Source organism: Pomacea canaliculata, linkage group LG6, assembly GCF_003073045.1.
Source record: "Pomacea canaliculata isolate SZHN2017 linkage group LG6, ASM307304v1, whole genome shotgun sequence".
Classification (NCBI taxonomy): domain Eukaryota; kingdom Metazoa; phylum Mollusca; class Gastropoda; order Architaenioglossa; family Ampullariidae; genus Pomacea; species Pomacea canaliculata.
In genome coordinates, this window is record NC_037595.1 from 10,681,989 (window position 1) to 10,694,085 (window position 12,097).

At 39.7% G+C, this 12,097-nt stretch overlaps 1 protein-coding gene across 1 annotated transcript; it reads right to left on the minus strand.

Annotated features, from left to right (window-relative positions):
- Positions 1-7,804: 7,804 nt before the first annotated feature.
- LOC112565717 lies at positions 7,805-11,093 on the minus strand. Its single transcript, XM_025241388.1, has 4 exons — positions 10,312-11,093; positions 9,289-9,429; positions 8,322-8,371; positions 7,805-7,932 (listed from the first exon to the last, which is right to left on the minus strand). Exons 1-4 carry the CDS (start codon positions 10,999-11,001, stop codon positions 7,926-7,928), a joined length of 888 nt encoding a protein of 295 aa, XP_025097173.1. The 5' UTR covers positions 11,002-11,093; the 3' UTR covers positions 7,805-7,925.
- Positions 11,094-12,097: the final 1,004 nt, after the last annotated feature.

The window sequence follows — 12,097 nt, forward strand, 5'->3', positions numbered from 1 at the left end:
CTAGGACCCTAGGCCAGGGATGCCCAACGTACGGCCCGCTCATTTTAACCGGACACAACATAATTATTTGTTTTTAATCGTCATGATTCTGGCAAAACCGCCATGTTCTGGCCCATGAGATTTTTTTTATATCATGTCCAGTTTGGCCCTCGGTAAGGTAAGGTTGGGCACCACTGCCCTAAGTGTTTGATTCTTTAGTCACTGCACTTCAGAGACTAAATTGCTAAGAAAGGAGCTACTGATGGTCAAGTACAGTATTTGACCTTTAAGGTCAACGAGATAAACCCTCATTTTACATCATGTCAGTTGCTTGGACAAGAAATCAACATATTAGAAGGTTGGATCTGCTGATGATGGGAAAAAACAGACATAGGGAGCTTATCTGGGGCTTAGGTTACCTACAATAATGAGTTCCTTTTAGTCTGCAGTAAATGAGAAGGAAATAATCTCGATGAAGATTAATAATACAACAAAACAAAAATTTAAAAGTCTGTTTGACTCCGTAGAGCAGCCTACACTTTTTATGTTTTCAAAATATGGGGGTAATGCACGATGACATCATTGATGGAAACAAAATCCACACAAGTCCAGATACTAAACACCATCACAGTGTGAGCTTGTAGATACCCACTCAAGATCAGCTGCTACGTGCAAACCATTAGTGTTGCTTAATTATTCAGAACAAATAGATTTTAATGATGTATCTATAGACACACACTTCTATTTACATAGACGTTAATCGTTTTATGTATAGTGTCGCGAAACTCCTGGGGAAGAGCCCTTGGAGATGGTAGAGGTTGTGATCCGTCCTTCGGTCTCTCACACTCTCGATACCTCTACCAAATCACGACATTTACCGCGTGCTCCCACACTAAATTGCTTATCAATTAACACTTCAACTAGCTCGAGCCCCTAGCACGCATAACTCCAATGAACAACTCAAGGCAATTTAGTGTATAAAATAAGGTTATTAATCATCGAGAGGATTATACCAATTATGGCAAATGATACAATTTCAATATAACCATATGGTCGTTATCTAGGGTGTCCCGTTATTCTAATTGTTCTCCTTCTAGTCCAGATAGCTAATGAGCCACGATTTAATTAATCTTCATCAAACTACACACTGCACACACCACTTATCTTTACAGATGGAGATGGTAGAGGTTGTGATCCGTCCTTCGGTCTATCACACTCTCGATACCTCCACCAAATCACGTCGACATTTACTGCGTGCTCCCACACTAAATTGCTTATCAATTAACACTTCAACTAGCTCGAGCCCCTAGCACGCATAACTCCAATGAACAACTCAAGGCAATTTAGTGTATAAAATAAGGTTATTAATCATCGAGAGATTACACAATTATGGCAAATGATACAATTTCAAATATAACCATATGGTCGTTATCTAGGGTGTCCCGTTATTCTAATTGTTCTCCTTCTAGTCCAGATAGCTAATGAGCCACGATTTAATTAATCTTAATCAAACTACACACTGCACACACCACTTATCTTTACACACAAGTCTCTAGTCACTTGAGGGGCCCCTCCGTTGTTGACGTCCGAGAATCCGTTGATGATGCTCCGTCGGTCGTAGCTGACTCCCTCGCAAGCGCTGAGACTCTGGCACCACCACGTGCCACCACCTGTCTGTCTCACGTCCCTAGGCCGAACTGCTGTCTAACGGGACCGACACTTATCTACCAGCTTTGCCTACTGTCTGCGAGCAACAGATACTGGAGATGAAGCGTCGTACACTCTGCGGCAGAGCGGGTCTTCCACAACTCCGAGTCGGTTGTGCTGGAGTTGTCACGTTTCCCAGACGAACTCACAGCAGAGAATCTGAACAGCCTTGAACAGATTTCGGCTACAACCTTCCCCTTCGCGCACCAGTGCGAAAGACCCCGAGTCTTGACCGATCACCGTACTAAATCCTCATCTGCGAGGATCATCCTCTCCCGCGATTGGTCAAACATACTCCAGTCTTACCGTCAACCATTCTGCTACCTAGCTATCAACCAATCATACATAGCTAAACGCATGATAGACATGTTCACTGGGCTTATCAGCGCCACTCAACTACACCCCCTCTTACCCCCTCTTTACTCATAGCAACGCAATCTCCGACTACGGCGCCGTCCAGTCTGGCTTCCTATTCACTATCTTGTCCAGCGATGACAATACAAGTAGCGCTATTGTCCTGCCTTCAGGTGCGTCGCGGACTTCTGTAATTAACGGCGAGGCCGATTGATGCTCTCCCGTTCCCTGAGAGATCCCCTGTACCGACACCCATCCCGCATCCAACCCTGCCTATTGTCCGTCATATGATGTAAAGCGGTCCTTCCGCGCGTCACGGTCTATTGATTCAGGAGATAAACAGTGGTGAGACTTCCTGCCCTTTGTCCAACCCGAAGTCCAGTGCCGCAAAGGCGGCTATTCGTCTCGGACATACCCCACCGCAACCGCACCCTACATTACCATTCGACCTTCTGAAGTCTGCTACCACGCGTCCGCCTGTTTCGTGAGAACAGAAGTGAGACACCTTGGAACACTATAGCCATACTATTAATCACATGACATATAGACACACAACACATACATACGTGAAATAAGGTTTGTGTGTGACTTTAAAATATAGGAGAGGGTATATTCTATGAATATAAATATATATACACAAACATTGGAGCAAATATTCAGTAACACCGGATTGATATAATCTATGTTTTTCTGTCTCTAGGTGGATCTGTGGGTCTCTACAGTCCAATAAGAAAGTAAGAAAGGACATCTTGAGACTGTTTCTGACTGATGGTAGCACAGTTCAGACTGGAAAGTGCTTAGGGAGATGAAATAAGCAGCCAGCAAAAGCTTTATACTAGTGAAACAATCTACTCTCTTCTCTTATCACTACTATTGCTGCTATCAGAGTACTAAACATTATTAATTTACAACCAGGGAAATTCCTGTAGTCAGATTATCGCCATAATTGTTACAATATTCTATTCAGTTCTACTTTGCCTGAAGTGGACTAGGATAAGAAGAAGATTATCTATGTTTTCTTGTCATGGAGACCTTGTTTTTCTGTTTTCAAATCGTCTGAAAATAAAAGCATAAAATCTTCTCCATCCGTTGGAGTTATTTAAGAAGTTCTTTGTGAAATTGCAAAACGACAAAATTACTTGGCTGGAGAAGTGGGTTCTCTTTAGAGAGAAACATCTACTCTCATATCTTAATCTCTCAGATGAAATAATATCGAAATGTCTGCGTGGCACTGTTTAAAATAGAAAAATGTGGATATCTTGAAGATACCAACTAATGTTTTTATTGTAAAGATGTCAGCTCTACTTCTTGGAACTATGCATCCTAATGAAACAATAAGGGGGATGAGACTGGGTGTCGAACACAAAGAGGGAAGGAGGTCTGTACATGTATATGTCACTCAAAATTAAAACATTATAATGATAGATGAAACATTTTCTCGTGAAAAGGTTGAATAGTATTTGGGGAAATCCAAACATCATTATTTAAATGTTTGGAATGTGGAGTAGATATCCGCTAAGAAAAAATAATTTAAAAAGTTTATCGTGCTAGTACTATTACAGGGGTCTCTCTCTCTCTCACTCACACACACATGTTAGTCTTACCTTTCTATAGAGATAACACAACAATGTTCAACTTTATGTCCTTTCAATGACACTTCAACTGATCACTTGTATGTCCTTGTTTCTAAAAGGTTTTCTCTATCTGTATATGAAATTTAAGAATCACTGGCAGATCACAATACACTCAGGTGGAAATGACTGTAATATGCTTATTTGTTATCTAGCAGAATACATCACAAAAAGCGTTAACTTGATGACAGGATGCTTCACAAAGTTGACACTATGAAATCTTGTTCTTTAGCATGGCTCGCTGACAGCTCTATAGAAAGAATTTAGACCTTATGACAAACAAACAAAGAGGAAAAAAATATGAGAGAAAAAAGAAGATAGTAAAACTAAAAGAAAGAAAGAGGAATGGAAAGAAAGGAGAGAGATTTGTAGGGAAAGAGATGAAAAGAGTAATGAGAAATATCAATCGCTCTCCCTCCCTCTTTCTCTTTATCTCTATCTCACAGACACACATATTCAAAGTACAAACCTGAAACTGATCTATTGGCTTTGAATAAATATTTTATTTTTTATTTTTTAAAGTTTGCAGAAACATTTTAAGCGTAAGAAAAATAAAAAACAAAACAAGTCCTTCACACGTCTTATTGCATAAACAAATTTTCACTAATGATTTTTCGACATTTTTCCTGTGAGTAAACGAAATTGTTCATATATCTACTATTCCCAACGTGCAGCATTTAAAAATTTGTGAACAAAAGGAGATAATCACTGAATATTTAACATTTTGCAGAATGGCCGTGTACTCGCTAGAGGACAAGAACCCCCAAAATGTAAGAATTTAAAAGTAGTACAAGAATGGTATCTCAGTAACTGAAACACCAGATCTCAATTATTGTCGTGTGATGGCTAAGAAATCACTACATATCATCTTAAGATCAAGTTGAGAAAGCTTTGGGGACCGTGGGTTGTGTTAAAATTATAACAAAGCCACGTGGTCCATATGGTTGTGGTTCTAATAATAGAACGATGTGGTCTGTAGTCTTTGTTTAAATACTTGTCTGCCAGAGAAACAACAAGGCAGACATCAGTCAGGCTCATCAAGTAAACACCAAATAGAAACCCTTTAGCTCATCCGTCTCCGGAAGCTTTTCGCAGGGTCCCTAGAGGTGAAACCATCAAACCTGAAATTAAGATTAATGCTGCTAAGGCTATCAGTTTTATCAAAACTATGAAAAACGTGTGGCATGCATGGAATTTCACTCAAACAGCATGTACTCCGATGTTGAACAAAGTACACCACTGTGAATACAAAACAGTCAATAGCAACATAACAAATGTGCATTTGAATAATTTTACCCAGCATGCACTCGTAGTGTAAATATGGAAAAGTACCCGGCTGTCAGAGAATAAAACTCTTGCAGGTGTTGAAACCTGGTTTATTATATGGAAATAATTATGCACGAGTAATTCTAAATGGGAAGGATCTGTAGCCTGATAGCCCATGTACTGTAGAAAACTATGTCTATGGTTCGAGACCCGCTTGGGCTTATGGCTGAAAAATTCCTCCTGCCTATTACAGGTTCTCAGTAGACATGAATAACCCGATTTACCACAGGAGGTAAAGGTGGAAGAAAGAGGGGATTGGGTCCTGCTTATCAATTATCCACATAAGTTAACTGCTCCTGTGGCTACTAGATTATGAAAACCCTTTACCTAACTTTCAAAGTATTTAAACACTGGAACATTTAAAGCTAGAACTCCATGCAATTTAGGTCTGACTAAGTTTAATGAATTCTTACTTAAGTCAGACTAATGATAATCCTAGTTTAGTAAGAAATTGTATCTGTAGTGAATTCTGACTTAAATGCTAGAATGTTCTAGACTAAACTCTTTCGAATCGCTGCCAGCCTCCAGGTAAGGTAATACCGTGCATCTTTCCAAGTTCTTTTCAATTTCTGAAAAAAACTGCCAATCTTCAGTCGACTTTGTGCCAAAATAAGATTTTCAAATTAATGTTAGAGCCACATTAGGAGTTGATAGGAGTTAGGAAAGATGAAGATTAAGATGAATAGGAATACTATGCAGTGATGAGCTTTATCTCTACAATGGCAATATGTATAAAAAAATCAACCCTGTGTTGTACACCAACAAGTGAAGTTAAATTTCGCTCTCACAGCAGGTACTCAAGCCTGTCATTTACATCAAGTGCACCACTAGAAAAGAACAAATTTCAAGAAAAAGATCAAGGTGCTGAATGAAGCAGTCAGACCAGAAAGTACCCGGATGTAATCAGCTGTGCGCCTTGTCATGACTACCCGAATGACATTAAGATTAGTCATGGAGAACGACCTCGAGGTCACTGCAATGTTTCTAAAGAGTGCTCGAAGTGAGTGTTACACCGAGGGCAGGCGTGGATGTCCTGGAGACAGGGTGTGCACACCGCCAGGTGGCGACAGGGCAGCAGCACGACATTGGCTGGGTGTCTTCTGCATAAAACGCAAGTGCGTTCGTCTCTTGCAGTCGTGGGATCAGTCCTTCTGCGGCGGTAATCAGTCATCTGAAACAGACAAATGTCCACTTTATGGATGTTCTTACAAACTGTAACATTAACATTAAGAATACTTATTCAGCGTTCTATCCCAGCATCCTCTAGGCTCACCGCGCCTTACAAAGAAGACAATATTAATGTAAAAGTAGTAATAAATATATAATGCAGATTTATATATTGATACAGTGAGAAAGATATGATAGCAAGCTGTTTGTCCCAAGCCTATATGTCAGTACTTGCAGAATCTTATATACCTTTGGTTTTATGCTAGGTTCAGACTAATTTTTAGGTAACATCAATGGAAAATATATAATTTTGTATAGTTTCCTATATGTAATCTGACTGAGAGTAAGTTATAATGATACTTGACACAGATGAATGGACTCCTATTTAAAATGATATTAGAAGGAAATTATTTAAGCTAAAGGTAGACATTCTGAAATCAATTTAGTTTGAAGCTGCTCACAAAAAGTACTAACACACAAGCATAATTAACAATAGGCATCTCATTGCAAGTAGCAGGTCAGTGCACAGTCAGTAGACAACAAAATTAGGATTAAACTTACAAATCTTAAAACATGCAATTTTTTATTTGTGCATTCACACGAAGCTACATGTTCATAAGCGCCTTTCTTAAACTGTGGACATAAAAATGTCACATACAAAAAACTAGCTCATACAAACACACAGGGAAAGGCAACCACTACTGCGAACCATGCAAACCTCTTAAAAGAATGTCGTCTGTAATAGTAAACAACAGTAAACAACACTTGCAGTATTACAGAACAGGCAATACTCAAAATCAAATAAATGCTCACATCAATAAATTGTCTTACCAATGCAGAGTCCGTTCAAAAAGAAATTGTAGAAATATATTATCAATGAATTATTTATTTTGTATAAATTCTCATACGAGAATAGCTAAAGGATAAAATTTAAAGGAAATATAAATAGGGGTTGGGGAAATCCACCCGTGGTGGCTGTGAGGCGTGATTGGTTGTGGTGTGTCAGGTGGTATGTATGGCCAACAAGACGGTTACGGGACTAAAAGATCTGGACGACAAGCTGGGCTTACCTTATACCTCTAGGGAGAACACAGTGATCTTGATATCTCAAATCTTCGTTTGTAATTGTCCTTCGCTAAACTTCAGACGAAAGAACTACTGAGAGAAAAGGACATCAACCTAGAAGGTGATATAGCCACAGGGTCGTACCTGTGCGTTGGAAAGAACAACTTCGTCCGACCTGACGACCAAGTAACGGACAAGTGTATTGGCCACCGGTATCGGTGCTGCGTCCATACCAAGATCGTCGGCCTGCTGGTGACAGTTCGAGGTGCGCCTTCCTCGTACTCCTCTCGTCGCGTGCCGATCTACAGAAGACCGAAGTCTTCGGACAATATTTCTTCTGCGGCGCGACGAGAGATTACCCATACTGCATCCACCATTGGACAGTGCAGTGACAGTTGTGCGTGTGTGTTCTGCAAGAACTAAACTCCACACCACAAAGTCTCGAACAGCTAAGTGGCGTGCGCATGAGGAGTGTACGGGGAGAGTGTGTGTACAGTGTTGTGTGAGCAGTATTGTATGACAGATAAGGTTAGATCTGGCTCTCAGTTATCTGGACATAATAGAAGTAGGGGAAATAATTAGGTAAACGGGACGGTCTAGACAACGATCAAGGGTTCATACTTTGTAATTGTGACATTTTTTGGTTTGTATGAACTTCTTGGAGGCTTGCTTCTCTTTTTTCAAGCTAGTCCACGCCTAGAGACTGAAAATATAAATGAAAGACATCATTAATAATGAAAGCAGACACAACTGCAATTCTTTTAAGATTATCATGTTTTCAGCGCTATGCACGCACACACACACCATGTATTTTTATTATTTTACTCATTTCAAACAAAAAAGAGCTTTTTATGAGAGTTCCCTAGCTTGGTCTGAGGTAGAGCATCTTTGGAGCAGAGGACTTGGATTCGATGCTCGCCCAAACCTGTCACTGGAAAACTAAATTTACTGCCTACACCTCTTCTGTGTAATGGAATCTTTAACTGTATAATTATCTTTGGAACTTTGATTCCTGATATTCATTTATTTTAAATGATCTTAGTTTATAATTTATGTGTGAAAATTTATTAAGTAATCATTTAATAAACTTACTATTGTTCAGGGATACCACGAAAAAAGCAGCAGTCAGTTGTGCAGATAAACTGCAAAGCAAAATCCGTAAAAGGTCTTCTGAGAATGAATATTTTATATTTATACTTACTACAGAGTCATTGGTATTATTTTACTGATTTTGTATTTAATATTTTAAGTAAATATTTGTAATATTACAATATCCTCTACGCAAAATCCCAAACATTATAGAGTTAGGTAGTTTCAGTTTGCAAGTGACCCATTCTAGTGTCAAACTTTTGAGGAAAGAGCAAGTCGACTGTTACAAGAAGGGGAAACAAGTTTAGGTTCGTCAACAATCATGGCAGTTTAAGTGCACAGGTGTCTCCTAAAAGCAGAATTCAGACAAGTTTGGTAAATTTTGTGGGAATGATATAAGTGTATATATGGGCACAAAATAATGATATAATTTTCTGTCTCGGAATCAGCGGCGCTTGTCCCACTATTAGAAAATTGCATGTCCCACTGCTCAGTAATTTTCATTGCATGTTTGGTGCAGCTGTATGAATGTCAACAGCCATCAGTTTGGGACATTATCTTACTGTAGGGGAAATAATTAGGTAAACGGGACGGTCTAGACAACGATCAAGGGTTCATACTTTGTAATTGTGACATTTTTTGGTTTGTATGAACTTCTGGAAATAATAATTAACATCTTTTAATACACTAAATTGCCTCGTGTTTTCCATTGGGGTATGCGTGCTTGGGGGCTCGAGCTGATTAAAGTGGGTAATTAATAAGCAATTTAGTGTGGTAGCACGCGGTAAGTGTCGACGTGGATTTGGTGGGGGTATAGACGGTGTGTTGGACTGGTGATAGAAATCGTACCCCCTACCAAATCTACGGACCCTGCCCCAGGTTTGCGACATTCTTTGATAGGAATAATTGTGATTCAGTTTCCACCACCATTATCATACTGTTGTATGCCGCCGATGATGATGATCATTACCATTTGGTTGTTAGAGGTTCCTCGTTGACAGAAGGGGCAAAGGTCTCTGAGAGGAGAACAGGTCTCGCATGTCCTTGTGCGGTGGTGGCAGGAATAAACCACTTCATTGGGCGGACTGTTGTGGCATGCTGGGCACAGTATCTAGTCCAACAAACATTAGCGGAAAGTAAGACAAAAATGTGTCATCAACATTTCACACAAAATAACAGTGCACTTGTACCAATGATAAGTAGCATCAGTCTAACAGTCCCTCCACCGGTTACGTGCAAGCACACTGCTCTCCCTCCTTCGTCTGTCAGCGAGGCTTGGTCTCAATGCACTTGCATGTTCAAGGACCTACACTGATAGAATAATATATTCCAGGTTTTTTTTTTATTGTTGCTCCCTTCCCCTTAATATTTGGAGAATAATGCGAAGTAAATTATAAATAGACAAAGAGGAATAGTGGAATGCAGAAAGAACAAGGCATCATGTGTTCTTGTTTAATATTTTATCTAGCAATGACTGCTTTTAATGGCCAACAGTTGGTTCAAAAGGCATGAAAACAAAAGAAAAGCACAAGGCAAGTGTCAAAAGGTTAAGGTCCCTGGACTGAGTTGCATGTGATGTCTTGAAAATAAGTCTTAAATCGTCGGTCTACAGTGTAAGTCGACTTTGCTAAGTTTGATCTCAACAAAAGTGTCGAAACACTTGTAGCTTGTCATCAGTCACTGAACAGAAGCCAACAGAAATTATTAGATATGTAGCCCAAAACTTTGGACTTAAAACCACTCATGGAACCCCGCCTCCCTTTGTGCTTTCACCTAATGTCTGTGTGTCCCCATCGCTATGTTAAAATGAAAAGATGTTTTCATAGCAGGGTGTCCGTAAGGGCACCTGGAAGGTAATGACTGAGTTCTACTTAGTCCACATGTAGCGGGATTAAACATCTTTCCAAAACTGTCGGAAACATCCTAAGCTGAGCTAGACTGTAAGACAATAAAATAAATAAAATAAAATTAAAAAAATGGAGCCGAATTTTACCGGCGGGATTCGAATCATTGGCCGGTGCTGTCTCTCTCTCTCCATCCCTCGCTCCACTGTTTGGCACCTTATCTTGATCCCGAGCGAGCTGATGATCGTCTGCAAGTCGAGGTCTCTTGCCATCTGCTGCTGGCGGTAGAGCGCGCACCTGGCGAAGGGAACACTACTCTGTGCCCGCCTCCCTCCACAGGTGGGAGAGTGACCTCGACTGTAGCTGTTCCCGCAGCAGAAGCAGCAGGTATATTCGTATATGACGTCATAATAGTATCCGTCATGCGCCAACGGAATGAGGAACTGGCTGATGGGATGGTTCCGAGCATTGAAGAAGGAGGCCAGTCTCAGGTCTTCGAAGCGCATCCCGGGAAACATGCACCCAGCATCCGGTCTCATTGACAGCGAATTGTCTAGGACTGGAGTGGCTGGACATACAACCATTGTTCTCCAGTAGGATCCAGGGATTCCAGAGAATCCCTTTATCTTTGTGAAATCCCATTTTTCTCGGCGTTTTCTCGGAGTTTTGTCCTTTGAGGTCACGTGGTCCACAAGATGTTTATATGCAAAGATCGCTATTAACAGAGAGTTTATATGTTTAGTCTCCACTGTCAGTTCCTTCACAATTAGAGAAACAAAAATTTTGGGAAAGTATTTTCCCCAGAATATTAAGTAGTAACATACAATCTTTACAGTCATTCTTTCAACGTGAATGTATCTCCACTCTCTAATGTATTCACATTTTCAGGAAGTTGAGAGATCTGGAAATTTTGGAGGCTTGCTTGTCTTTTTTCAAGCTAGTCCACGCCTAGAGACTGAAAATATAAATGAAAGACATCATTAATAATGAAAGCAGACACAACTGCAATTCTTTTAAGATTATCATGTCTTCAGCGCTATGCACGCACACATACACCCTGTATTTTTATTATTTTACTCATTTCAAACAAAAAAGAGCTTTTTATGAGAGTTCCCTAGCTTGGTCTGAGGTTGAGCATCTTTGGAGCAGAGGACTTGGATTCGATGCTCGCCCAAACCTGTCACTGAAAAAACTAAATTTACTGCCGATACTTCTTCTGTGTAATGGAACCTTTAACTGTATAATTATCTTTGGAACTTTGATTCCTGATATTCATTTACTTTAAATGATCTTAGTATATAATTTATGTGTGAAAATTTCTTAAGTAAAAGAAAAGCAAAATCCGTGAAAGGTCTTATGACAATATTTTATATTTATACTTACTACAGAGTCATTGGTATTATTTTACTGATTTTGTATTTAATATTTAAAATAAATATTTGTAATATTACAATATCCTCTACACAAAATCCCAAACATTATAGAGTTAGGTAGTTTCAGTTTGCAAGTGACCCATTCTAGTGTCAAACTTTTGAGGAAAGAGCAAGTCGACTGTTACAAGAAGGGGGAACAAGTTTAGGTTCGTCAACAATCAGGGCAGTTTAAGTGCACAGGTGTCTCCTAAAAGTAGAATTCAGACAAGTTTGGTAAATTTTGTGGGAACGATATACATGTTTATATGAACACAAAATAATGATATAATTTTCTGTCTCGAAATCAGCCGCGCTTGTCCCACTATTATAAAATGGAGTGTGTCCCACTGCGCAGTAATTTTCACTTCCTGTTTTGTGCAGATGTATGAATATCAGCAGCCATCAGTTTGGGACATTATCTTACTGTGGATGTTGATTCTTCAACCCACAAGAACACTGCTTCATGCGAGGCCTGAAAATAAGTATAATTTACCTGTAAAAACACGAAACACTTCACCAATGC

Coding starts and splice junctions, on each gene's coding strand:
- LOC112565717 (XM_025241388.1), bottom strand. CDS start 11,001: ATGACTGTAAAGATTGTATGTTACTACTTAATATTCTGGGGAAAATAC. Junction 9,430..10,311: donor CAATGATTCGAATCCCGCCG/GTAAAATTCGGC, acceptor TTGTTGGACTAG/ATACTGTGCCCAGCATGCCA. Junction 8,372..9,288: donor GAACCTCTAACAACCAAATG/GTAATGATCATC, acceptor TTTGCTTTGCAG/TTTATCTGCACAACTGACTG.